Source organism: Chrysemys picta, chromosome 12 (genome assembly GCF_011386835.1).
Source record: "Chrysemys picta bellii isolate R12L10 chromosome 12, ASM1138683v2, whole genome shotgun sequence".
NCBI lineage: Eukaryota > Metazoa > Chordata > Testudines > Emydidae > Chrysemys > Chrysemys picta.
In genome coordinates, this window is record NC_088802.1 from 57397958 (window position 1) to 57423237 (window position 25280).

The following is a 25280-nucleotide window of genomic DNA, read 5'->3' on the forward strand; positions in this document are numbered from 1 at the left end:
CACCCAGAGTTCCTGGCACTTGTCATTGTCTCCCAGACTGGCCAACATTTCCCTTCAGGTCTAATTACTTCCACATGCTCCCAAATGCTTTGATGAACATCAGAGGGAGGGGGAGCAATGAAAGAAAGGTAGAAGAGGAAAAAGGAAACCCAAAACTGAGGGAGCAGCCTGTAAGGGAGAGAAGATTGATTTCTTATGTGATACCCAAACTTGAACAGACAGGATGTGTGCTCTGCAGCCTCTGGCACTGGGGAATTGACTATTTGCTGCTCTAAATAGTAAATGTTCTCATATAGACAACAACCACTCACCCAGGCACGGGAGGAGTTGCACAAGGGAGACAAACTATAGCAAGATTCCACTGAGATGAAAAGGATTAAACTAACTAATTTAATTCTAAAATTGTTACTTTAGGCTTAACCAGTTTAATAACAGAATCCATCCTTTCTGGCCAGGTGCTTGGTGAGTTTCCTTCCAACTGTGCCCTATTCTAGAGCTGCTTCTACGTTGCTGTTTCCTCTGGGACTGTGCTGAAGGTTGCTCTTTCATAGCTTGTGGAATAGTCCATCTTAATCAATGTGCTGGGTGTACTGTGCGATGGGCTGAGGGACAGAGCTGCTTCACATGACACACATCTGGGGCCAGGGAGTTAACTCCTGCTATTTCTGCATGGGTAGCATGTATGAGCCGATGTTGCTTGACACAACCAGCCATAGAATGGATAACAGAAGCTTGGCTGATAAGAGCTCCCATCACCACTTGTCCCTTTTGATTTCACTGATCCTCCTTTATCTCTTCTAGAGGCTACAGCCGGGATCAAATGCTACTGTTGGGCTGGCAAGTGGCAGCAATTCCCTGAGACCTGCCTTACTGCTAGTTAGAAAGTGCTGTGATAGGGCATTTGCTCTGTCCTGTATCTTCCTATTGACATCTTAAAGGCTTCTCCATTATCCCTTCTACCAGCAATAACGAGCTGGTCTTGGGGCATTATCTGGGTTAATAACTGACTGGGGTGAGAGGCTAGAGCTGCTGGCCTAATCTGGGGGATGGTGTGTGTGCTTCAGCAAGGAAGTTTAACTGCTGCTTTACCAAGCTTAGGGACATTAACGTCCTAGCACAATTTCTGTTTAACTTTAGGTAAGCAACAGCCCCAGGAAGTGTTGGGTTTAATTGGATTCCTAGAGTCAAGGTAACTCTTGCTCCTCCACTTACACTATGACTAATGGGCTGTGCCACTGGGAAGCAGGTGGCATTTGGCTTCTAGGTCATAGGAGCCAGCCTTCATCGTGCTAATTATGCACATTACCTCATTCAGCCAATTCTCTGCCCAAGCTTGTCTGTCTAACAGCCTCTGCCCCCTGTGCAAGGTCAGTGGGATGGTGAAAGGCTGCTCCCTTCAACAGTCACCAAACCAACTCATCCTCTGTTCATAGAGTGGTTGGTTAATGCTGGCAGCCGCCATTAAAGATTGGCCTTAACAGTTACACACCTCCACTTCTGCAGTTATCTTTAGCCAGCTTCACACAAGGAAGTAGACTTACAAAACAGCTGTCAGTTTCTTGCTGGCTCATGGAAGTGACATCACAGTGCAGTGTGTGCTGGATCTTTAACATGCTGTTTCCATGGAAGGAGAAAGGTAAGTGCTCTCTACAAAAACATAGCTAGGCCCTGAGACAATCTCACGCACTGACAACTGCAGGCTTTCCAGCAGGGCAATCAATGTGGAGTCCTTGTTCCTAATACACAGTAGCAGAGTCATACAGGAATTACTTAGCATGTGATGAATTAGATAAGCATCATTTGACCTGACCTCTCCTAGTAATCTCTTCATAAAGCCTCAACCTGCCTGGTGCTTGTAGAACTGTGATCTGCAGACCTTGATCAACATACAAAGGAGGCAACCAAAGCTTCCCCCATCGTATCACCAGTGGTCATAGCCTGAATGGGGGAGAGCAGTGCTAGTGGCCCATCCACTCCTTGCCTGCTACCAGGGGCGGTTGGGAAATCTCTACCCCTTTTCACAATGGACCCCACAAATAAAAGACAACAAGCAACTGGAAAGCGCGTTCTCAGACATGTTGGTGTCAGCTGCTTCTGCAGCAGCAGGCCTACTATTTCCCAACCAAGCAGGTTCAGCAGTGTCGGTCCTGCCTGCATGTGTGAGGTTTCTTATTTCATAGCTTCCCTCTCCCCTGCTGGCAAAGGGGACACGCTGTCCCATGATGTGGGATTCTCACACATGCTGTTTGTTATTCTGTCCCTTTTTAAGAGTTTTCCTTTTCGCCTGTGAAGATTTAGAGATGAGGGTGGGGGAAGCTGAACAAGTCTTTGAAGCAACTTGACTTTCGATGATTAATTGCAGTGAAAAGCCTGAGCCAGGGAGACTTATTTTTGATTTATTGATGTTTCTTTGTGAGAACAAATTTATAGCAGAGGGAAGCAGCTTCTGAGAAGAATATCAAACAGTTAAAAGGTTCTAAGCACTCTTTGATGTCGCTGCCCTGGAGGAAGGCTGGAAAGTAGTGGGGGAGACGCACTGTTTATTTATAAAATAAAGATCAGGTACCTGCTTTTGGCACAGACCTTCAGCTGAGCGCCTGTTTAACTAAACTACTCCGACAGCCACGGAATTGGACTTTAAACCCCTGCCATAGCAGCCTGCTGAGGTGATGAGAGCCCACAGCTAGAGGAAGGGTTCCAGCCACTCACTCTTTCCACAGAGTGGCACCTGTTTCTTTCACTGGTAGAGAAAGTAGCAGTGCTTTGGCCATGCTATTCATTCTGGGCTGTGAACTGCAAACTGCTACTGCAGGAGCAGGATGGGACCCAGCTTTTGAGGGCAAGATGCCCTGCAATAGTCATTTGGTTTACAACAATCAAAATGTGCAACATCCTTTTTAGAATGGCATCTTACTCTTTGCAGTTGCTGAGGGCTTGCTCTGCTCAGATGAGAGGGGTGAGGAAGCAGCTGCTACTGCAGCAAGATGGCAAGGGCATAGTGAAGCAACAACAATGCCCATCCCCATAGTTAAACAGGATGCCAGTCCAGACATTTGGTATCAGATTAACTCCCAGGTCAGGACTTTCTCCTCTTAGCAGCTGATGCATCCCATTCTGCTTGATCAGGCCTCTAAAAATCCAGAAGCTGTAAGGAGAGAGCAGCAGCTGCTTTAGTTCTCATAACAGTAAGAGGCCATTCCAAACTAGTCATTAACACATCGGTGGGGTCCCCAGCAGCCCTGTACGGATATTACTAACTAGTCAAACATCCCCCTGAAGGAAGGGGATTAAGATGCCTCTGCCCACATCCTTATCCTGTTAGCAGGGGAAGCTGAACTACACTTTACATACCAGCTGTGGCAGCACTTTCTCCACGTGTTCAATATCCACCCTGTCCAAGTCCTCAGCTTGAGCCTGCCGTGCGCTGCGAGCTGCAGCTTCTGCACCACACATGCAAGACAAGACAAACATCACACGTAGGTGTGGAAAAGGAAGTCCTAAGCTAATAGGGCTGGATTTTGGGGTGCACCTACAGCACCACAGGGAAGCACTTTCTCAAGATCCCTCTTGATTTTAGCATCCCAGCCTTGTGTAAAATGGAGTCTTTCGTGGCATTATACAACCACAGCTGAGAAGATAGCTGGCTCCTCTTCACTCACACTGGCTTGTGCTGTTCCACCAAGGAGTGGCACCTAGCAAGGTAGAAAGGCCATTCCACAGGCAGAGGGTACAACTGCCTAGCAGTGAGGTGCCTGCAACTTGACAGAACAGGCTCGTTTCCTTACACGGTCCTGCCACAGCAGCCTGGATTTGCTAATCGGACTACCCCAAGGAAGAGCAGCTCTATGGAAGATTGCCTTTCCTGGAGGGAAGTTTTAGAAAAGCTCCATCAAATCACAAGCAAAGTGCCTTGCCAGAACTGCCACAACTTTTCTACTTGACCCAAATCTACGACCACAAGTATGGAGAATAAAAGGACAGCTCCTAAGCACTTACCTCGAACAAACACATTCAGCATTTCTGCCATTAGCAGCAAAGCATCACTGCTGACTAGAGGAAAAGGAAAGTGGCGTTATCAGAAGACATGCAACAGGAGGAGGAAGGATGGGCACAAGCTTAGGGCATTTTCCTGGAACTTAAGACCTGGGTTCAAGTCCCTGCTCCACCACAAACTTCCCATTTGCTACTGGGCAAATCCCTTGAGTAAATTAAACTAACCCACTTTAATTCTGACTGAGAGCATCCACATATGGTGCGGGTTTGCAGACACTATGGCTTGCATTTCCCACTCTCAGAAAGCCAGGCTGGGGGGACTATCCAGTGTGAAAAGTATCTGCTGGTGGAATCTTTCAGGAAGCAGGTAGGAGAGCTACAGGAGGAGATGGCTAGGCTTAGGAGCATCCGTGCCCAAGAGGAATTCATTGAGAGTATTCATACAGAGACGTCAAAGGCTGAGGAAACTATCCAGCTAGAGAGGACTGCTGTCATGCCACCAGGGAAGGAGGATATGGCTCTGTCACAGGGAGCACACTGGCTGCTAGTTACTTCTGGCGGCAGGCAGTGCTCTACCCCTATTCCCAGCCCACCCACCATAGTGATGAACTGTTCTGCTGCTCTGCCAACGAGCCATGAAGAATCAACCCCAAATGTGAAAGAGGAGAAGCCATGTACCCCCAAGGCTAGGAGGATCTCAGCCACCGCTCCCAGGAAGAAACAGTGTAGTGGTGGTTGGTGAGGGGGACAGAGGCACCCATCTGTTGGCCTGACATGACATCCCAGGAGGCATGCTGACTGCCAGGGGCCCACATCAGACATTATGGAGCGATTGTTGAGGATCATCTGGCCCTCTGCCTTCTATCCCATGTGGGCACTAATGATACTGCAAGGTATGACCCTCAGCAGATCAGAAGTGACTATAGGGCTCTGGGAGTAAGGATAAAGGAGTTGGAAGCGCAGGTGGTGTTCTCTTCAATCCTTCTGGTCAAGGGTAGGGGCCTAGGCAGAGAGATCCATCCTAGAAATGAATGCCTGGCTGCGAAGATGGTATCACCAGGAGGGCTTCGGCTTCCTTGACCACTGGATGCTGTTCTGGGAAGAAGGACTGCTAATGAGGAGGGGGGAAAGCATCTTTGGATACAGACTGGCTAACCTTGTGAGGAGGGCTTTAAGCTAGGTTTGATGGGGAAGGTGACAAAAGCCCACAGCTAAGTCCAGAACATGGAGACCTGGGAGAAAGATCAGAATCTGGGGGTAACATGGGCTGTCATAACCGGGATAAGGGAGAGACAAGAGAACACCGGGAGGAAATCAAATCAGTATCTTAGAGGTCTGTATACTAATGCGACACACATGGGGAATAAGCGAGAAGAAATTGAAATGCTAGTTAATAAACAGAACTATGCCATAGATGGCATCACAGTGGTGGGACAATACACATGGCTGGAATACAGTATGGGTATAGAAGGGTACAGCTTGCTCAGGAAGGACAGGTAGGGAAAAAAAGGGAGATGTTGCCTTATATATTAAAAATGTACACATTGGACCATGGTTAAGATGGAAATAGCAGACAGACTTGTTGAAAGTCTCTGGGTAAGGATTAAGGGGGTGAAAAAGAAGGGTGATGTCATTGTAAGGGTCTACTACCCACCACCTAACCAGGAAGAAGAGGTGAATGAGGCTTTTTTTAAACAAATAAAATCATCCAATGCACAGGACTTCAGCTACCCAGACATCTATTGGGAAAATAACTCAGCAGGGCACAGATTATCCAACAAGTTCTTGGAATGTATTGGAGACAATCTGTTAGTTCAGAAGATGGAAAGCTACTAGGGGAGAGGCTGTTAATTTTGACAAACAGGGATGAACTGGTTGAGAATTTGAAAGTGCAAGGCAGCATAGGTGAAAGTGATCATGAAATGGTAGACTTCATGATTCTAAGGAATGGTAGGAGGGAAAACAGCTTAATAAAGATAATGGATTTCAGGAAGGCAGACTTTAGCAAAGTCAGGGAGTTGGTACATAAGATCTCCTGGGAAGCAAATCTAAGGGGAAAAACAGTTCAAGAGAGTTGGCAGTTTTCAAAGAGATGTTATTAAGGGCACAAAAGCAAACTATCCCACTGTGTAGGAAAGATAGAGTATGGTAAGAGACCACCCTGACTTAACCAGATCTTCAATGATCTGAAACTCAAGAGACCAACAAAAAGTGGAAACTAGGTCAAATTACACAGGATGAATATAAAACAGCAACACAAGCACGTAGGGACAAAATTAGAAAGGCTAAGGCAAAAAACAAGATTAAACTACAGTAGAACCTCAGAGCTACAAACACCAGAGTTACAAATTGACCAGTCAACCACACACCTCATTTGGAACTGGAAGTATGCAATCAGGCAGCAGCAGAGAAAAAAAATAAAAGCAAGCATAGTACTGTGTTAACCGTAAACTACTAAAAAAATAAGGCAAAGTTTAAAAAAAAGATTTTACAAGGTAAGGAAACTGTTTCTCTGGTTGTTTCATTTAAATTAAGATCGCTAAAAGCAGCATTTTTCTTCTGCATAGTAAAGTGTAAAAGTTGTATTAAGTCAATCTTCAGTTGTAAAGTTTTGAAAGAATCACCGTAACCTTTTGTTCAGAGTTACAGTCAGTCTCCAATTCGAAGGTGTTTGTAACTCTGAGGTTCTACTGTAGCTAGAGACAAAGGATAACAAGAAAACATTCTATAAGTACATTAGAAGCAAGAGCAAGGACAGGGTAGGCCTGTTACTCAATGAGGGGAGAAAAACAATAAGAGAATGTGGAAATGGCAGAAGTGTTAAATGACTTTTTGTTTTCACCAAAAAGGTTAGGAGCGATTGGATGTCTAACATAGTGAATGCCAGTGAAAATAAAGTAGAATCAAAGGCAAAAATAGGGAAAGAACAAGTTACAAATTACTTAGATAACTTAGATGTCTTCAAGTCACAAAGGCCTGATTAAAAACATCCTAGAGCAGAGGTGGCTAACCTGTGACATTGGAATAAATTGTCCAGGCAGGATGTGGAATTTCTACCATGGGAGATTTTTTAAGAGCAGGTTAGACAAACACCTGTCAGGGATGGTCTAGATAATACATTAGTCCTGCTGTGAGTTCAGGGGACTGGACTAGATGACCTCTTGAGGTCACTTCCAAGCCTACGATTCTACGGCTTTAATCCAGTTTAACTAATCCACTTTAAATTCACACCTTTCATTAGTCAGTCTTAATTTTCCTAAGTGTTTCCCATGTAGACAAGCCCTTAGTCTCTCTGAGTCTTAATTCCTTATCTGTATAACAGCACTTCCTTACGTGGAGGATAAATATATTAAAGATTCTCACCTTCTATGGCAAAGGGGGCCAGATTAGTGCCTTTGACCAGTTTTTCCTCAAACTTTTTTTTCCCATAGACCACTTGAAAATTGCTGAGGTCTCAGCGGACCACTTAATGATCTTTCCAAATGCTGTTTGTACCGTTAGCTAACTATTGTAAAGCGCTTTGGATAAAGTGTTATATATAAAAAAAAATTAAAATGTTTTTGTTCTACAAATAAAAGCATGCAACTCACATATTAATAACAGTAATTTCTCCACCGCTGTGGCAGTCACCAAGCTGGGGCTGGGAAGGGGGGGGGGGGTGTCTCTCCCCGGCAGATGCAGCCTTGAAGCTGGAGAAAGTCTCCTTTTTCCGGCGCCACAATCTTGCACATCCCAAATTCCCACTGCCCCCACACACACACCTCCTATTCCCCCCAAGGCCACCACCTCACCTTACAAGTGCATCTTCTCCAGGGTCCAGGCCCCTAATTAGTGGAGCCACATCTGTGCGGCTCCACTAATTAGGTGGGCAGCCCTTCATTCTCTCGTGTGCGGCCACCCAGGTGCACACCATAGAAGGAACTATCTGCGGACCACCTGAATGGAGCTCGCAGACCACAGTTTGAGAACCTCTGCCTTAGACATCTAGGGAACAAGTGTTTGCCCATTTAAACCGAGAATCAACACAGAGCCAGGGTGGCTTCCTGGTCACCTCTAGTATTTCTGAATTTCAGAAGAGCTCTTTGTGGCTCGAAACCTTGTCTCTCTCACCAACAGAAGATGGTCCAATAAAAGATATTACCTCACCCACCTTGTGTCTCTAATACCCTGGGACAGACACAGCTACACTTTGTACTATAGGCAGCTAGGTAATTTGCAGTAGGAACCTAGTTCTCTACAGAGGGAGTACATGAGAAGCACTTACCTCGAGTTTTGTCATCTTTGAAATGGAGATGAAGTATTTTGTTAACAGTTTCCTGCATGAAAAGGGAACATGATAATAGAGCTGGTGAGTGAGAAACAAATTAAACTCCTTTTCCTGCCTTTCCTGGCCAAAAACTGTATAAACAGTCCTGTCCTCCCCTACCCCACAACTGGAGGAAATCCCCCAGCCACTTCTGAGGCAGCACTTCTCTCTATCTGTGTTTTCCTTCCCACCCCTTTGTCTTGTCTACTACTTAGGCTGCAAGCTCTTTGGGGCAGGGATGGTCTCTCACTGAGGCCTTGGCTACACTTACCCGCTAGTTCGGCGGCTGGCAATCGAACTTCTGGGTTCGACTTATCGCGTCTAGTCTGGATGCGATAAGTCGAACCCGAAAGTGCTCGCCGTCGACTGCGGTACTCCAGCTCGGCGAGAGGAGTACCGCGGAGTCGACGGGGGAGCCTGCCTGCCGAGTGTGGACCAAGGTAAGTTTGAACTAAGGTACTTCGACTTCAGCTACGTTATTCACGTAGCTGAAGTTGCATACCTTAGTTCGAATTAGGGGGGTAGTGTAGACCAAGCCTAAGCATCTGTACAGTACCAAGCAGATAGGACCCAGGCCTTGTCTGGGCTGCTAGGTGCTACCACAATACAAATAAATAGATATTTAAATCCCTTATTCCCGCACATTATGTTTTTGGAAAGAAGGACTTTCCTTTTCTGATCAGTGCATGAGAATCTGTGGTTGGAAACCTTTGCTTAGACATACACACACACATCCCCTCAAGTGTTTGTACTCCTAACAGTTGGCAAGATGTAAAGACTTACATCAACATGAATGCTTCATGTCTCTGAAAGCTGCCATTCTCAACTTCCAATGACACAAAGCTGTGGTTTCTATCTGTAAGGTTTCATCTTGATAAAACCTTAAACACTTTCCCCCTTTATCTGTATCTTAGGCTGCTTGCATGGAAACAGTTCGGCATTATTCTTCACAGTGAGTCAGTTAAGTCAATGTCAGAGTCTCAGTGCTACCACGGCTGGTTTACACCTACTGCAGAGGATTTAGAAACTCCAATGCAACCCTTTCAGTTCGGTGTAAGGTAAATGGTAAAAGTTGTTGTAAAGTCTAAGTTTAGGGCTAGGCTGTAGTTATCCAGGCCAGGACTGAACATACCAGGCACCAAACCTTAGGCAATAACTCTGGGTGCAGGGTATCCTATCTGATAACCAGTTTTTGGCACAGAAAGTTAAAGGGGAGCAAGAAGTTGATGAGGCTGAGGCAGAGAGAAAGGAATTAGAAGGCAGAGCCAGGGAAAGAGATTTGCATATCATCTGCACAGACACATTAAACAACATTGAACTCCGAAATGAATTGATCAAAGGCAGCAAGAAGGAAGGAGCTGCAAGGAGAGAGGACTATCATGACCAGTGAAAAGTCAGTGGGCAGGTCAAAATAAAACTACACGTGCAGCACAAGAAGCCACACGTAGAGCTCAAGAGCCTGGTGCTAGCCTACCAGGCAAGACACAACCTAGCAGCCTTGACTGGCCAATAGAGCATCATTGCCGATAGCACCAAAGTTAGTGAGGTGAAGGCGGTGGGGGAAAGCAGCCCACTGACCAGAACAAAGACTAGAAACTGCTCTTCTGTGAGGCAGCGATGGGGGAGACAGGGCTAGCGAGAGGCCGGGTCTCCCAGCCCCTGCGGGTTCGTTCCCGGGGAAATGGGACGGGGACGGGTGACGGCAGGTGGCTGCGCGTGGGGAGCTTTTGGCGGACAGGCCTGGGCGCGGCACGGCAGCGCTGACCCGCTCTCGAGGTGGGAGCAGGGCGGGGCGCAGGGCCGGGCCGGGCCGGTGTCCGGGGGCTGGCGGAGGCGTTTGGCGGGAAGCCGTCAGCCCCCGGGAGCGGTAGGGCCTGGGGGTCCGTTGGCAGCGGAGCAGGGAGCGCGGACGCTCGTGCCCAGGCAGGGCCGAGCTGGGGCAGGCCAAGATGCCCGGGGACCAGGAGACGGAGCATCCCTCAGCGGCGCCACGACCGGCCCCGACCGCCCAGCGCGGGAAGCGCGCGCCAGCTCCCGGAGCGCGGGCCCGCTGCGCCACAGGGCCGGGCCGGGCCGGTGGTTAGCGCGGGGCACCTCGTACAGCCCTGAGGCGGCCCCCGCCCCCCGCACCTTCCTGAAGCCGCTCGCGCTCTCTTCCCGCCTCTCCATCCTGCAGCGACCCCGTGGAAGGGGCGGGCGGGCCTACAATGGCGCGCGGCATTCTGGGAGCTGTAGTCCCATAGAGTAACCCGCACCCGGAAGTGAGTCGCTGATGCTTCCGGGTCAGTAAAAAGCGGAGGAGGGAGGGGAGAAAAACCCATCTGCGGTGCATGCTGGGAACTGTAGTTCGCGCTGCCTCTCCCTCGCGGGTAGCCGGGCTCAGCCGGAGCTGCAGGCGCGGGAACGGGGAGGGGGGCGAAGGCGGGGAGGCCGTTTGCACACTCGGACTCCCGGTGCAAGCCCGCCTCTAGCGGGACCGAACCGGCAGCGGGCGCCTCCTAGCCCTGCCCACCGGACAAGCCCCGCCCACCGGACACCACGGAAGAGCCCGAGGTCGGTAACCGCGCCGGTGCGGGGAGGTCTCTCCCGCCCCCCTGCCTCTGCCCCGCGCTGCCCCGCCCCCTCTCCCGGGCAGGCGGGCGGCGATACCGCGGTCCGTTTGTGCCCTGCTGGTTTCCTTGACCGGGGGGCAAACGCGAGAGACGGTGTCTCCCGCTCTCTCCCCGCAGGTGGCACCTGGTGGCTCAGGATAGAGCCCATCTGCCTTTATGAGCCTCTCTTCCGCCTCGAAGAGCAGTGGCCACAGCATTGGCATTTTAAGCATCATGGCTGGTAACTGAGACAGCAGCACTGAGGTGAACAGGGACAGTTAAAAGAAGAACAGGAGGACTTGTGGCACCTTAGAGACTAACAAATTTATTAGAGCATAAGCTTTCGTGGACTACAGCCCACTTCTTCGGATGCATATAGAATGGAACATATATTGAGGAGATATATATACACACAGACAGAGAGCATAAACAGGTGGGAGTTGTCTTACCACCTCTGAGAGGCCAATTAATTAAGAGAAAACAAACTTTTGAAGTGATAATCAAGCTAGCTCAGTACAGACAGTTAGATAACAAGTGTGAGAATACTTACAAGGGGAGATAGATTCAATGTTTGTAATGGCTCAGCCATTCCCAGTCTTTATTCAAACCGGAGTTGATTGTGTCTAGTTTGCATATCAATTCTAGCTCAGCAGTTTCTCGTTGGAGTCTGTTTTTGAAGTTTTTCTGTTGTAATATAGCCACCCGCAGGTCTGTCACTGAATGACCAGACAGGTTAAAGTGTTCTCCCACTGGTTTTTGAGTATTTGACAGAGCCAGACGAGTACCCAGAAGTCACCTCCTACAAGACAGGCCCAACAAAGAAAATAACAGAACACCACTAGCTGTCACCTTCAGCCCCCAACTAAAACCTCTCCAGCGCATCATCAGAGATCTACAACCTATCCTGAAAGATGATCCTTTACTCTCACAGATCTTGGGAGACAGACCTGTCCTCGCTTACAGACAACCCCCGAACCTAAAGCAAATACTCACCAGCAACCACACATCACTGAACAAAACCACTAACCCAGGAACCTATCCTTGTAACAAACCCCGATGCCAACTCTGTCCACATATCTATTCCAGTGACATCATCATAGGACCTAATCACATCAGCCATACCATCAGGGGCTCGTTCACCTGCACATCTACCAATGTGATATATGCCATCATGTGCCAGCAATGCCCCTCTGCCATGTACATTGGCCAAACCGGACAGTCTCTACGCAAAAGAATTAATGGACACAAATCTGACATCAGGAATCAAAATACTCAAAAACCAGTGGGAGAACACTTTAACCTGTCTGGTCATTCAGTGACAGACCTGCGGGTGGCTATATTACAACAGAAAAACTTCAAAAACAGACTCCAACGAGAAACTGCTGAGCTAGAATTGATATGCAAACTAGACACAATCAACTCCGGTTTGAATAAAGACTGGGAATGGCTGAGCCATTACAAACATTGAATCTATCTCCCCTTGTAAGTATTCTCACACTTGTTATCTAACTGTCTGTACTGAGCTAGCTTGATTATCACTTCAAAAGTTTGTTTTCTCTTAATTAATTGGCCTCTCAGAGGTGGTAAGACAACTCCCACCTGTTTATGCTCTCTGTCTGTGTGTGTATATATATCTCCTCAATATATGTTCCATTCTATATGCATCCGAAGAAGTGGGCTGTAGTCCACGAAAGCTTATGCTCTAATAAATTTGTTAGTCTCTAAGGTGCCACAAGTCCTCCTGTTCTTCTTTTTGCGGATACAGACTAACACGGCTGCTACTCTGAAACTTTTCATTATGCAAGGGACAGTTAACTCATTTCAGAGCTGTCCTTCCAGGCTCTCTGCAAACATAGGCAGGCCTTGTCTATGCACACTCAAGTTATACTGCTTTAATTATGCCAGTGTTGTTACAGTGCTACAACACCCTTAGTGAGGGTGCATTGATAGCAGTATACAAGTGCTTATACCAATGTACTTTATTCCCATTTGGGAAGGGGAATAAACAATAAAAGTATAAGGTACTTTTATAACAGTGAGACTACATCCACACTAGGGATTTCACTAATTTAACTGTTTCAGTAAAGAAAAAAAGCCCCCCCAATTTATATAGTTACAATTATATGAAATCTGTATGTGTAGACCAGGCCTGAGGTAGATGTTTACACTCGGTCACATTAGATAGACTTTAAAAAAAAAAAAGGCTTGACAATCTGCAGAGTAAAGATGGCATCTTGGGAGCGGGTTGCCTCAGTTCAAGCCCTGTGTATCTGTATATCAGGATATTATCAGAGGAGTAGCCGTGTTAGTCTGAATCTGTAAAAATACATCTGTTAGTCTTAAAGGTGCCACAGGACTCTCTGTTGCTTTATGTCAGGATAGTTAGCTTCTGAGACATAGCTGTCCTGAAGAGTCCAGACAGTAGGTGTTGGGCATGTGTGGTGTTGTACCAGTGATAGGCTGTGTTGGGTTTATCTTTCTTGAGGTTTTGCTAAGCACCTGCCTTGCTTTGGGGTTTGTGGCTGTTCTGCTCCTGTGTGAGATTTTCAGGCTTGATGGATGCTCAGCATCAGAAGTTCCCAAGCTGTGGTTCCTCTAACAGTTGCTGGTCACTTGGCACTGGTTCTTTATGCTTCTAGTTGAGCAATTGGAATAGCTGTACAGGGAGGTGAAAGGAGAGCTAAAAGAGACAGGGCAACTAACTTCCTGCCAAAGACCAAAACATGTATGGTGTCAGAGAGTTAATAATACATAAATTCTTTCTTGCTGGGGCTTCACCACATGAGCAATTGCTGTGGTTGCCACATGGATGTAACACTATTGCTAACTCTCGCAAATTAATTGTGAATCACAGGATCGTGGTTCTAGCAGGAGGAACTGTACTAATGGAGCAGGAAGGCCCTCCATTCCCTTGATTTTCAGGGCCGGACAAACAGCCAGAACTTTGTGAAAGAAGACACAGACGTGCCCTTCTTCCTTTATGGATTGGTCCTGGGGTAGTGAGCGGGAGGAGCTGGGGAACAGCTGCTGCCTGGCCAGAGCAGGGCCTTGGAGCCTGCAACAGAACTTCTGGGGCAGTGGTCTTCTCCTTTGCCCCAGACACAGCTGTTCTCTGATGACTCATCTCTCCGCCCTTTCAGTACTACTTTGCCTGGGACCAGCAGCTGTACTTCCCGAGGCAGCAGGAGGCGGGGTGGGGATAGTTGGGGGAAGTGCTTCTGGGTTCCCAGAGGAGAAGTCCTGAAGCAGTGAGAGGGAAGAGTAATTAAAATAAAAATATATTTGTAGCTATTTGGACAATTATAAGATTTTAAAGGTAAATAATTTACTGTAGTCACTGGATAACACATATTTCTGTAGTTAAAATTATACAAAGAAATAATTATTTAAAATTATGGTTTATATGCTTTGAATGTGAGTGAATTGGTTATTTAAAAATAATATTTAAGATTGAAAATATAAAAACTGCACTGCGATGTAGAAAGCACTGCTTGGGTGATGGTTTTCCAGCAATTAGCAAGGTGGTTGATGTTGTAAAGACATTCGTTGCAGTTCACATAAATCTTTACTGAAAAATAATTTGAAAACCTGATCCATAGGGAGAGTGCTTTATTTTTCTTGGGTGGTCTTTGTTCAGCTCCATTTTATAGTCCTCGTACAATATATTTTAAAATAACAATGATCCATAGAATATCAGGGTTGGAAGGGAGTTCAGGAAGTATGTAGTCCAACCCCCTGCTCAAAGCAGCTAATCCCAACTAAATCATCCCAGCCAGCGGATTCTTTGTCTGTGAAGGTGAGGTTGCTGCAGGAGGGCAGGAAAATGTGAGGGGGGGGGGGGGGAGACAGCGAAGGGAGGAAGTTGAAAAGGGAAATGTAGGGGGAAGGTAGGAAATTAGTCTGGGGAGAATCAAGAATAATAGGCAATGGGGATCGGGGAGTTACCCGGTCTTAGGGATGAAGAGGGCAGAGCAGCCAGGGAGAGGTGTGCATTTTTGTGTGCATTAAACATTGACTTTTCAACTTGAAATTCTCATTTACACACTGGAGAGAAGTAGTGGGGAGTTAAATATTTTTTTAAATCTTTTGATTTGTTTTTAGTCTATGTCGTGATTTTTGATCTTTTGAGGTTGGCCATACGCTGATGTTATGGGAGGAGCAGTGGGGTCTGTGTAGCAGGAGACAATATCTCTACTCTGAGATGGGGCTGCACCATGTAACATTTCTAAATTTGACTCTGTATTATAGCTCCCAGCATGCCCTCCTCCCCGGGTTACTGGGGCGGAGAGGGAGGGGAAAAGAGAGGGGAAGAGCAGAACTACAATCCCCAGCATGCTCTACTCTTCCTAGTTACAGGGTTTAGAGGATGGCTGTTGTAAGGGCTGGGGACTGTATCCCAGTAACAGTCAACGGGTACATGAGAAGAGGCTGTAGTGAGTTTCTCCCTATCCTGGGAGAGTGGAGTTGGGACTGGTGTCCTGCAGGGCTCCAAGTGGGTGTTTATGGGGTGGGAATGGCTCTGGCTCTGAGCACTATTTGTATCAGTCCTGCTTATCCTTAGGACCATGCACTATAGTCCAGAGATAACTGCTTCTTGCCTTTCACAGTACAGCCTTTACTGTCCACCAGGTTTTCCTGCATTCCCTGCTCTTCTCTGAGGCCAGCTTGGTCCTTCGTCATGTGGAAGACAGGAAGGGAGTGACATTAGCACCTGCTGTGGCAATGGAAGAGTTTCGAAGGGCCTATATCCAGTTATGTAAGGAGAGTGGTGTTCAGCCACAGGAGACAGTCCTGCAGCAGCTACATGAGCTCCGGGAGGGGCCAGGACAAAGCCACTTGAATTTTGCCACCCAGAGCCTTTCTGTGGATACATGCAGAGTCCTAGGGAAGCTTTTACAGGACGAGATCCTGTTTACGGAGATCCTGCTGAGTGACTGCATGCTGAATGAAGAAGGTGGGACTCTCTTTGCCCACAGGGAGACACTTGCATGTGTGCTATACGTCTGAACCGTGAGATCTGGGAGTCAGGCTCACGCTGAAAGTCAAATTCTTAATCTTAAGGGAGTTGCTTTGAAGAGTGAATAAATGTGTGCTTATGGGCAAAACTGCAGCCCCATGCACAGGGAATTAGATCCAGGATTCTTGCTAATAGGAATTTGAGTGTTTGAATCTCCTGGCCTTACATTTACTCTATAAACTAATCTGTCTCAGAGAGAATATTATCTAAGCCCAAATGAACCCACACATTCTGTTTGCATTTTTTACTTTTTTACCTCATCAAGTTGTTTGAGCTTTGAAAGCTGATATATGTTCTTATTGAACTAATCTTATCACAAAAGCAAACCTCCTTCATATGTTTCAACCAGTGATGCCAAGGTGGGTGGTGGGGTCTCGTTCTGTTCAGGACCTGGGTCTGAGATGCTTACTGGGACCACATACAAACTATTTTGTGAGCATGAATAAAAGATCTGAGCCCCAGAAACTCCTTGCACTGCTTGCATGCTTAGGGAAGGTTAAAGGGACATGCTGAACACAATTAGGATGAAACTTTCATATCTCAAACGGACAATATTTTTACTCTCCAATCCCTCATTCCAGGGTGTATGAATGCATATGCAGAGCTTTTAATTTTTATGGGTGTTGCTGTTGGGCAAAAGCTTTATCGGAAAACTATGTCTTAAATATAGATCTGTACAGTCAGGCTTGGGCTCAATCTGGTATCTCCAGAAAGGGGACTCACCACGTGGAATACTCTGCCTCAACCACTTAACAGTCTAAAACAGGGTTTCTGCCGCTGCATTGTCCCTGTAGAGTACAGCTACTTTAGAAAAATAAGAGAGAAAAATACAGTGATCAGAGATCTTTAGGAGCCCACATTAGTAAGAGGAAGGACTAGGGGGTGTTGGAAGGAAGCTGTTTGCAGTTGGAACATGAGGTGTGATTCTAGCTGTGCTGGACTAATGAGGCCACAGAGTTGCTTGAAACTGATTATGTGCTTTGGTGATTCCCTTGGTGCCCTGCTGCATATGCCAGAAGCACATTCCCTCTGCCTGGGAGGACTTGTCTGTTGTACATTTCCACTCATACGGCATGTTTCCACTGCAGCTGGTGGCGTAATTTCCAGCTCACGTAGACATACATGAGGTAATTTTGATGGCGTTTGTGTGCTAAAAATAGCAGTGTAATTGGGGCGGCGTGGATAGCGGCTTGGACTAGCCACCTGAGTTCATACCTAAGTTCTCTGACAGGGCTGGACTCGGGCAGCTAGCCTGCGCTGCCACCAGTGCTGCTGCAGCTTTGCTAATATTTGTAGTATAGCTTGATCAAAGCTAGCAAGTGTACATCTACCCAAGCTGGAAGTTAGCCCTACAGCAGCAAGAGGAATTATTTGCAGCTGCAGTTGCTGAATTTACTTTCTGGTGGCTCAGGGGCCTGGAAATGAGACTTGGAGTCTTTACCCTCTACATGAGAACATACATAAGAGCGGCCACACTGGGTCAGACCAAAGGTCCATCTAGCCCAGTGTCCTGTCTTCCAACAGTGGCCAATGCCAGGTGCCCCAGAGGGAATGAATAGATCACTAGTTTCAGTGTGGGCCAAGTCAGTGGCAGCCAAATGTTGTGTGAGATCTCTGTCCAAACCCTAGAGGAGAAGTGTCTACACAAACCACCCTATCAGCAGAGACCAAGGGCTGAATAAGCCATAGAGTCTGAAGTCCCCCCTTACTCCTAGAAGAGGGTTCTCAGACCAAGGCCGTGATCATAGTGGCAGGGCTTGTGAGAAGCCTCTACCCAGGCTCTAGCTGGTCTGTGTGTAAAGAGAGGACTCCAGGTCAGGTTGGCATTTTCCAGCAGCACTAAAGTTACTTGCTAATGAAATAGTTTCTCCCGGTAGCTACCTCTCCTTGACTGGGGCTGCCGGGGTGAAGAGGTGTTTATTGACACCTCATGTTCAGGTCCAGGAGAGGGTTGAAGTTCTGTGTGAAATATAAATATCCTTCTTTTCTCTTTCACAGGGGTCAGACATCTGCTGAATGGACTTTGCTCCAACACTGTAGTAAAATCTTTGGACTTGAAGGTGAGTTTGTTTGACTTTACTTGAGCAACTCTGAGCACAAGTCTTGGCCTTCAACACAGAGAAAGCAATTGAGGAGGTTACAGAGGTGCAGATCTCATGGGAATTGGGGATGGAAAGACCCGATGATCCCATGCAGGCCACCAGCTGAAGGGACCAGTGCAGGATTGTTCCCTTTTGCACACTTCCTAATGCGGTGTCCTGTCCATTGTAATTGCCTCACTTGATGGGACTCCCAGCCCTTCTCTTAGAGAGACTGCTTCACTGCTTGGTAGAACTCGCTGGCGGGAAGGTTTTCCTAATAATCCGTTGCTAAGGCCTTGTCTACATACAGAAATTGCATACTTTTAATCTAAATCTTTTTTTAAACTGATTAATTTAAACTGGTGCAAACTCCTGTGGACACACTTATTTTGGTTTAATAATGACTTAGTTCAGTTTAGTTTAAAACTGTTCCTAATTGACTTAAGCTATAATGAATTACATCTGTTTTAATCTGAAGTGTGTCCACGTAGCCTTTTGCACCAATTTAACTAAATTTCTTTAAAATCACACATTAACTACACTCTGATCTACACTTAACATTTAGATCACCTAGATATGTTGCTCAGGGGGAGTGGAAATTCACACCCCTCAGCATTGTAGTTAAATCGACCTAATCCTCAGTGTAGATGCAAATTCTTCTGTTGACCTAGTAACTGCTTCTTGGGAGGTGGATTAACTACATTGACGAAGAAACCCTTCCATCAGTGTAGGAAGTGTGTGCACTATGGCACTACAGCTCTGGTGCTCATCGTGTAGACACTGCCTACAACTGGTTCAACTTTCTCATATAGATCAGTCCATCTTTACTTACTCATGGGCAATTATTACTGTGTGTCTCCCTCTTAGCTGCTGCTTGGTCAAGCTAGACATATTTAGGTCTTTTACTGTTTCAACATCAGTGAGGGAGTCCCCTGGTTATCTGAATTGCTCTACTGTGAAGTCCCTCCAGTTTATCAATATCTTTCTGTTAACATGGTATGGAGAACTGAACACATTATTACACCAGAATTGCATGTGGAAAGGACTATCTGCCCTGGGTCTGTCATATGTTGCCTTTATTATACAGCCCAAAATTGTGTTTAAAAAATACTAGCAAAGCAGAATCTGGGTTCTGATTGAATACTACCTAAAAATACACATTGCAACACTGTGGCACCTTAGAGACTAACAAATTTATTAGAGCATAAGCTTTCATGGACTATAGCCCACTTCTTCGGATGCATATAGAATGGAACATATATTGAGGAGATATATATACACACATACAGAGAGCATAAACAGGTGGGAGTTGTCTTACCACCTCTGAGAGGCCAATTAATTAATTAATATCAGGGGCTCGTTCACCTGCACATCTACCAATGTGATATATGCCATCATGTGCCAGCAATGCCCCTCTGCCATGTACATTGGCCAAACCGGACAGTCTCTACGCAAAAGAATTAATGGACACAAATCTGACATCAGGAATCAAAATACTCAAAAACCAGTGGGAGAACACTTTAACCTGTCTGGTCATTCAGTGACAGACCTGCGGGTGGCTATATTACAACAGAAAAACTTCAAAAACAGACTCCAACGAGAAACTGCTGAGCTAGAATTGATATGCAAACTAGACACAATCAACTCCGGTTTAAATAAGGACTGGTAATGGTTGGGCCATTACAAACATTGAAATCTATCTCCCCTTGTAAGTATTCTCACACTTGTTATCTAACTGTCTGTCTGTGCTGGGCTAGCTTGATTATCACTTCAAAAGTTTTTTTTTCTCTTAATTAATTGGCCTCTCAGAGGTGGTAAGACAACTCCCACCTGTTTATGCTCTCTGTATGTGTGTATATATATCTCCTCAATATATGTTCCATTCTATATGCATCCGAAGAAGTGGGCTATAGTCCACGAAAGCTTATGCTCTAATAAATTTGTTAGTCTCTAAGGTGCCACAAGTCCTCCTGTTCTTCTTTTTGCGGATACAGACTAACACGGCTGCTACTCTGAAACATTGCAACACTGACAACCAAGCTCAAGTTATGGGTGTGTGTATATGCAGTACAGTGGGATCTGGAGCCCCTGGATAGGTCACACTTGCCACAGATCCTCAGGGGAGAGTGTAACAAAATATTTATTTAAAAAAACCAAAAACATTAAGACAGCCTTCTGCTAGGACATAGTATCATTCTGAGTTAGTTCCCAAACCCATCCATCATGCCGCGCTCTGCTGTCAGATGAGCCCTTCCTGGTGAAAAGTCGAAATGGCCACCAGATGCCAAGAGTCTGAGGCTCCCTTCTTATCACAGGCAAATGATGATCATATTTGGCACCACTGTTTCCATGTGGGAGGTATTTGGCTCCCCCATGTGGAAAGTGTTTCCCGTCACAGTGAGGCCAGGCAGCATGTTTCTGTTTGGCACTGTCACCAGCAGGAGCTGTGCATTTCCACGCGAGGGCTGGAGAGCCTGGGTTTAGTGGGCAATGTGCATGGGACCAGTGTTACCTACATGTGATAAATCATAACCACAACTTGGCTTTGGCACCACCCAGTGTATCAGGCGGGATGAAACGGGACACCTTAAGCCACTCACCTGCAGTATTTGTTTCAGGGGAATAACCTGCGAGCTCTGGGTGCTGAGGCTTTGGGGAAACTCCTCAGGCAGAACAAATCCATCAGAAGGTGAGGTGTAAAGTCACTTCCACCCGTCTGTCCACTATGTGCTGGGTGAGTGGGTGCAAGGCTCGGGGGCTTCCTTCTCTGCTGGACCAGAGCTGGGGTGGACATTGGAGAGCTCCCTTCTCTTTGGAGTCTGGTCTTTGTTGGCTAGGGTGGGCCTGTGATTGGGTCCCCACAGGAGCTAGGCTGAGGCAGCCCCTTCAGCCTCTTGCTGTTCCTTGTTCCTAGGGATGTAGATTAACCTGCGACTCCTGTTTAACTTTCCCCTCAGCCTCACCTTGGAGTGGAACAGCCTGGGCATGTGGGAGGAGGGCTTTTCCCTCTTCTGCCAGGGACTAGGAGGCAACCGCTTCCTCCAGTGGCTGGATCTGCGCAATAACCAGATTAACCACCAGGGAGCAGGAGAGCTGGCCATGGCCCTGAAATGCAATTCCAGCCTACAGGAGCTGGGTAAGAGCAACTCTCCTTCGTCAGGATGTTATCACTTTCAGGTGGTACCTTTGGCCTAAGTTCCCTCTAAGCTGCGTGGTCTCACGCAGCTGCCTATTAAGCCCTGCGCAGGGGCTTGAGGCTGCAGCGGGGAGAGATGCCTCTCTCCCAGCACGAACCTACCACAGCGGGGAGAGGCGTCTTTTCCCGCTGGCCCCAGCACCGACCTACCCTGGATTTGCTGCGGCCAGGGGAGAGGCGCTCCTTCCCTGGGCCCAACCCAGCCCCAGCATGGACCCTGCTGTAGCCAGGGGAGAGGCGCCTCTCCCCCCCCAGCCCAGGTGCTGCTGGGGGGAGTCCCCTCTCCCCGCTTTAGCCCCCGGGCAGCGTGCACCCCAAACCTCTCATCCCCGGCCCCAGCCAGAACCCTCACCTCCCCCGCACCCCAGTCCTCTGCCCCAGCCCAGAACCCCACACACACACTCAAACCCCTCAGCTCCACCACATGAATTTTGTTATGTGCACCAATGTGGAGGTGATATGAAATTCATTCCGCACATGCATGGGAAAAATTAGAGGGAACACTGCCTATTGCACTGCCTCCCCATTTCCAGTCACTCCAGAGCTGCTCAGAGACTCTGTGCCAGTGGCAGCCCTGGCAGCCTCTATACAGGTTTCATGATTTAGATAAGCAGGGGCTAACCAGAAACTCTGGAACGGAAGCACAGAATCTAAATCTGGGTACCTGGTGCAGTAGCACCACCCTTGGGGTTGATGAGAAGAGCAAATCCCCCAGCTTATGACTGTCCTGTTGGTTTGAGACTCGTGCATCTCATTCCAGGCCCTGAGGTTTCTTTGTGCAGATGCCCTGCTGCCCCAAATAGAAGCCTTGATAGAATTTCCCTTCCCCTCCCTAACTGGGCAGAGGTTGCTGCTGTGCTGTCTCCCTGCAGGGAGTTTTTTCTTTCAGACTAGCAGCAAGCTTCTTGGCTGGGCAGCCTCTCCTAGGAAGTTGGGTTTGTTGAATAATGACGTGATGGGAACATCCTGCAGGCCTGCCTGGCTGGAATGGTTCCTTGCGCAGACTTTGCAGTGTGTGCAGCGTTTATTGCAGGTCCTTCTGCAGGATGCTGAGAGGGTAGATGAAGCTGCATTTGCTATATGTTTGCACCGTCCGTCACTTTCTCGTTCCATCACTCTCAGATGGTGAACCACACCCACTGGTGGCTTATGCTGAGGCTCCTGGGGGGAGCTGACCCACTGTGCAAGGGTGCCATGTGTGAGGAATATATTCAGTATGGCCTGATGGTGCTGGTGCTATTGCCAGGGTGATGGTTTGTTGCCCCTCTAGATTTGCGTTGGAATAACATTGGGCTCCTGGGGGGCCGAGCGTTACTGAGCTGTCTGCACAGCAACAAGACCTTGAGGAGACTGGAGCTGGCTGGGAACAACATCCCCAGTGACATCCTGAAGGCTGTGGGTATGTGGCCAATGTTGTGTGGGAAAGACGTGTGCATTCTTCTTCTCACCACAGGGACATGGATGGTGATGGGGCTGCTGCTATCTCAGAGGAGCCCCATGTCTCCCACTCCCTGACAGGAGCCATTTAGGGCCCTGCCTGCTGGTAAGGGAGGAGTTGTGCTGAACTCAGGTATGCAGGGAGCTGCACGGTGCTAAGGGGAGATACGTTGGAATTTTCCCAGTTCCTCCCTGCAGAGATCAGCTAGGGAAGGAGATGGTTGGGTTTGATTGAGTGCAATCTTGGAGTGTCATGTAAACAGGGAAGGACTCCCCCTTCAGTGGGGCTTTGTATTGTCCCGTAGTGGCTGTGGTACAGTTTGGAAGTTGCGAAAAGCAGCCCCCACTGAGCTGCATTGTTGTTGTGGGTTGGAAGCTATTTCTTTAATACAGAACACTTCCTTCACTCTATCCATTGCACCCATATTGTGGGAACAGTCTCCCTAACGGGTCCATGCGGAGGCCACAGGGGTCTAGGTATCATCCTGCTGTAGAACCTCTCTCTGCTCTATTGTTATGGAAATGTGCGTATCTACTCTAGTTCTCTCTGTGTCAGAACAAGCCATGGATCACAACCAGGATCGCCAGACCATTCTGGCTGAGAACCACAGCCGGACACGCGTGCTCAGTAAGGAGATGTTTAATCTGAAGGAGGAGAAGGCTAAGCAGGTGAGTGGCCTCCTAATGCTTCAGCAGCTTGAGTGGGGCAGCCATGAACACTGGCTTTCCTGCGAATTGTCTTTGTAAAGTAGCACAGTACCAGGAGTCCTAGCCCAAGGAGCCACTTGCACATGTTGACATGCTGCATTTGTACTTGCAGTAGGCACACAGCATCATACAGCAGATTGGGGCTAGGTCGCCCTTGGGAGCAGATCCACCAGTTGGATTGTTGCATTGGAAACATCCCATGGCTGAAACACTTGTTTCTGGGAACCAAAGGATTTCAGTGGTTTCATTTTCATTCATCCTGTTCTTTCTCTTACTGGGACAGTTCAGTACTTTCCAGTTTATGAAGTTGTTAATACATATGATTTCCACATCCTCTCCCTCTCTGTGGTACAAAGTCTCTGAGACAGAACACTAGCTTTGATCAATGACCATAGACCAACCGGGTGGTGACGCCCATCAGATCACCAGTTTGGCTTCTTCCAGGAGATCAGCTGGTGCTGCTCCCCATGCAGCCCCAAAGGGAGGGTAGGGAGAGGCAGGTCTAAATGCTACAAACTCATGCAGTTCACGGTGTCACTGGTGTTTATCTCAATCTCAGTTCCTGGATTTGATGGACACTATTGATAAACAGAGAGAAGAAATAACCAGGAGCAGCAGGTCAGTGAATCTCTTGGCTCCCTCCTCGCATAGGGGGAAAGATCGGGTTCTCAGAGGGAAGTCTTGGATGGAAGTCTTAATTTCGAGTTGCTAATGTTTTTCTTTTCCCAATTCAGGACATCAGCAGCACGAGTTGGCCAGTTACAGGAAGCCCTGAATGAGCGGCAGTCTGTCATGAATTCACTAAAAGCCAAGTACGAGGAAAGAATCTGCCCAGTCATTCCATTGTCTGAGAAGTAGGCTGTACTGCTCAGAGCTGTGGAGAAAGGAGGGAGTAGCTGGCTCACTATTTCAGTCGGTATTTTTTTAGTACCTAGAGGTCCCAGTCAGGATCAGGGCCCATTGTACTGGATACTGCACAAATGTAGTAAACACAGCGACTGCCCCAAAGAGCTTGCACACTAGAAGAAGTAACAGACAAGCAGGTGGGCTTAGGAATGGGTTGAAGGGGATAGTGACAAGGCAGACCATTGTGGGGATGGGCTCCCAGCAGTTTGCAGGCTGGAGAGAGAAATGGATGCTAATCATGTCAGTTTCCAGGGCACCTGGGAACTTGTTGCACTGGACAGACCTAGATGGAGAGGTCTGTGCATGAGGCTGTGTCCACTCTTAAGGAGTGGCGTGTGAGGTCTCTGCAGGAAAGAGAGCACATCATAAGGCCAATGCCTGAAGCCCTCTGCCCAACAATGACTACACTTGCAAGGCATGCAACTGCATTTGCAAATCAGGGATCAGACTCGTTTCCCACGTGAGAAGCCATAAAAACAAATAAGCCCCAAACTTAAGTCAATGTCAGCTGAACTCTCAGCTGTCGAAGTGATGGGAGAATCCAACAATCATGTTGGATCCACACTGGCCACCTGCCTCACTGCTGTCAATTGGCAATTTCCCATCAGCATTGATCCCTGTGGAAGTGGATCTTGTACGGGGTTTTGAGGGAGGGCGGGTTGGGGCCTGACAGATTGATACAATAGGGGCATTCTGTGCATTTATGGGAGAAACTGAGAAATGAGCTGCAAGACCTGGTATCACTGGAGAGTGTTAAGTAGATGGACAATGCAGAGCCGGCAGAAGGCAAAAGATGGGCTGTATAGGGCTGGTATGGAGGAGAGGACATGGGCTAGGCTATCCAGGGGTTGGGGACAAGCAGCCTCTCTTTGCAGAGCGGGAGGGAGTTGGCCCATTTGCTGTGTGTGTTTAAGGCCAGTTCTATACTACAGACTTCTGCCAGCAGAGCAGGGGTGTGGTGAGGTGTGATTCTCACAGACCGTGAAGAGGGACCCAACACCTAGATGAGTGGGCACATTAAATTCACTGTTGAGAAATGCAATAT

At 47.6% G+C, this 25280-nt stretch overlaps 2 protein-coding genes across 17 annotated transcripts in view; one reads left to right on the top strand and one right to left on the bottom strand.

The window, feature by feature from the left end:
- CENPX (centromere protein X) overlaps nt 1-10568 on the bottom strand; it is a 26214-nt gene extending 15646 nt beyond the window's left edge. Inside the window, exons 1-5 of one of the 3 annotated variants that reach the window (XM_005283077.5) lie at nt 10430-10524; nt 8258-8309; nt 3997-4050; nt 3352-3440; nt 2383-3145 (exon numbers count right to left, since the gene is read on the bottom strand). In XM_005283077.5, coding sequence (XP_005283134.1) covers nt 3131-3145; nt 3352-3440; nt 3997-4050; nt 8258-8309; nt 10430-10468 — 249 coding nt within the window. In that variant the 5' untranslated portion in view covers nt 10469-10524 and the 3' untranslated portion in view covers nt 2383-3130. Of the gene's footprint in view, nt 1-2382; nt 3146-3351; nt 3441-3996; nt 4051-8257; nt 8310-10429 lie in introns of those variants that run through there. The other 2 variants (XM_008167711.4, XM_042840903.2) reach the window with 2 other exon arrangements.
- The window catches only part of LRRC45 (leucine rich repeat containing 45), a 22883-nt gene continuing 8044 nt past the window's right edge, over nt 10442-25280 (top strand). The window contains exons 1-9 of one of the 14 annotated variants that reach the window (XM_042840897.2): nt 10442-10560; nt 15520-15844; nt 17906-17967; nt 20607-20677; nt 20946-21124; nt 22455-22583; nt 23163-23290; nt 23889-23947; nt 24064-24141. In XM_042840897.2, the coding sequence (XP_042696831.1) occupies nt 15613-15844; nt 17906-17967; nt 20607-20677; nt 20946-21124; nt 22455-22583; nt 23163-23290; nt 23889-23947; nt 24064-24141 (938 nt within the window). In that variant the 5' untranslated portion in view covers nt 10442-10560; nt 15520-15612. Of the gene's footprint in view, nt 10561-10604; nt 10853-11017; nt 11155-14069; nt 14207-14664; nt 14687-15299; nt 15324-15359; nt 15383-15519; nt 15845-17905; nt 17968-20606; nt 20678-20945; nt 21125-22454; nt 22584-23162; nt 23291-23888; nt 23948-24063; nt 24142-25280 lie in introns of those variants that run through there. The other 13 variants (XM_024104721.3, XM_042840895.2, XM_065563805.1 and 10 more) reach the window with 13 other exon arrangements.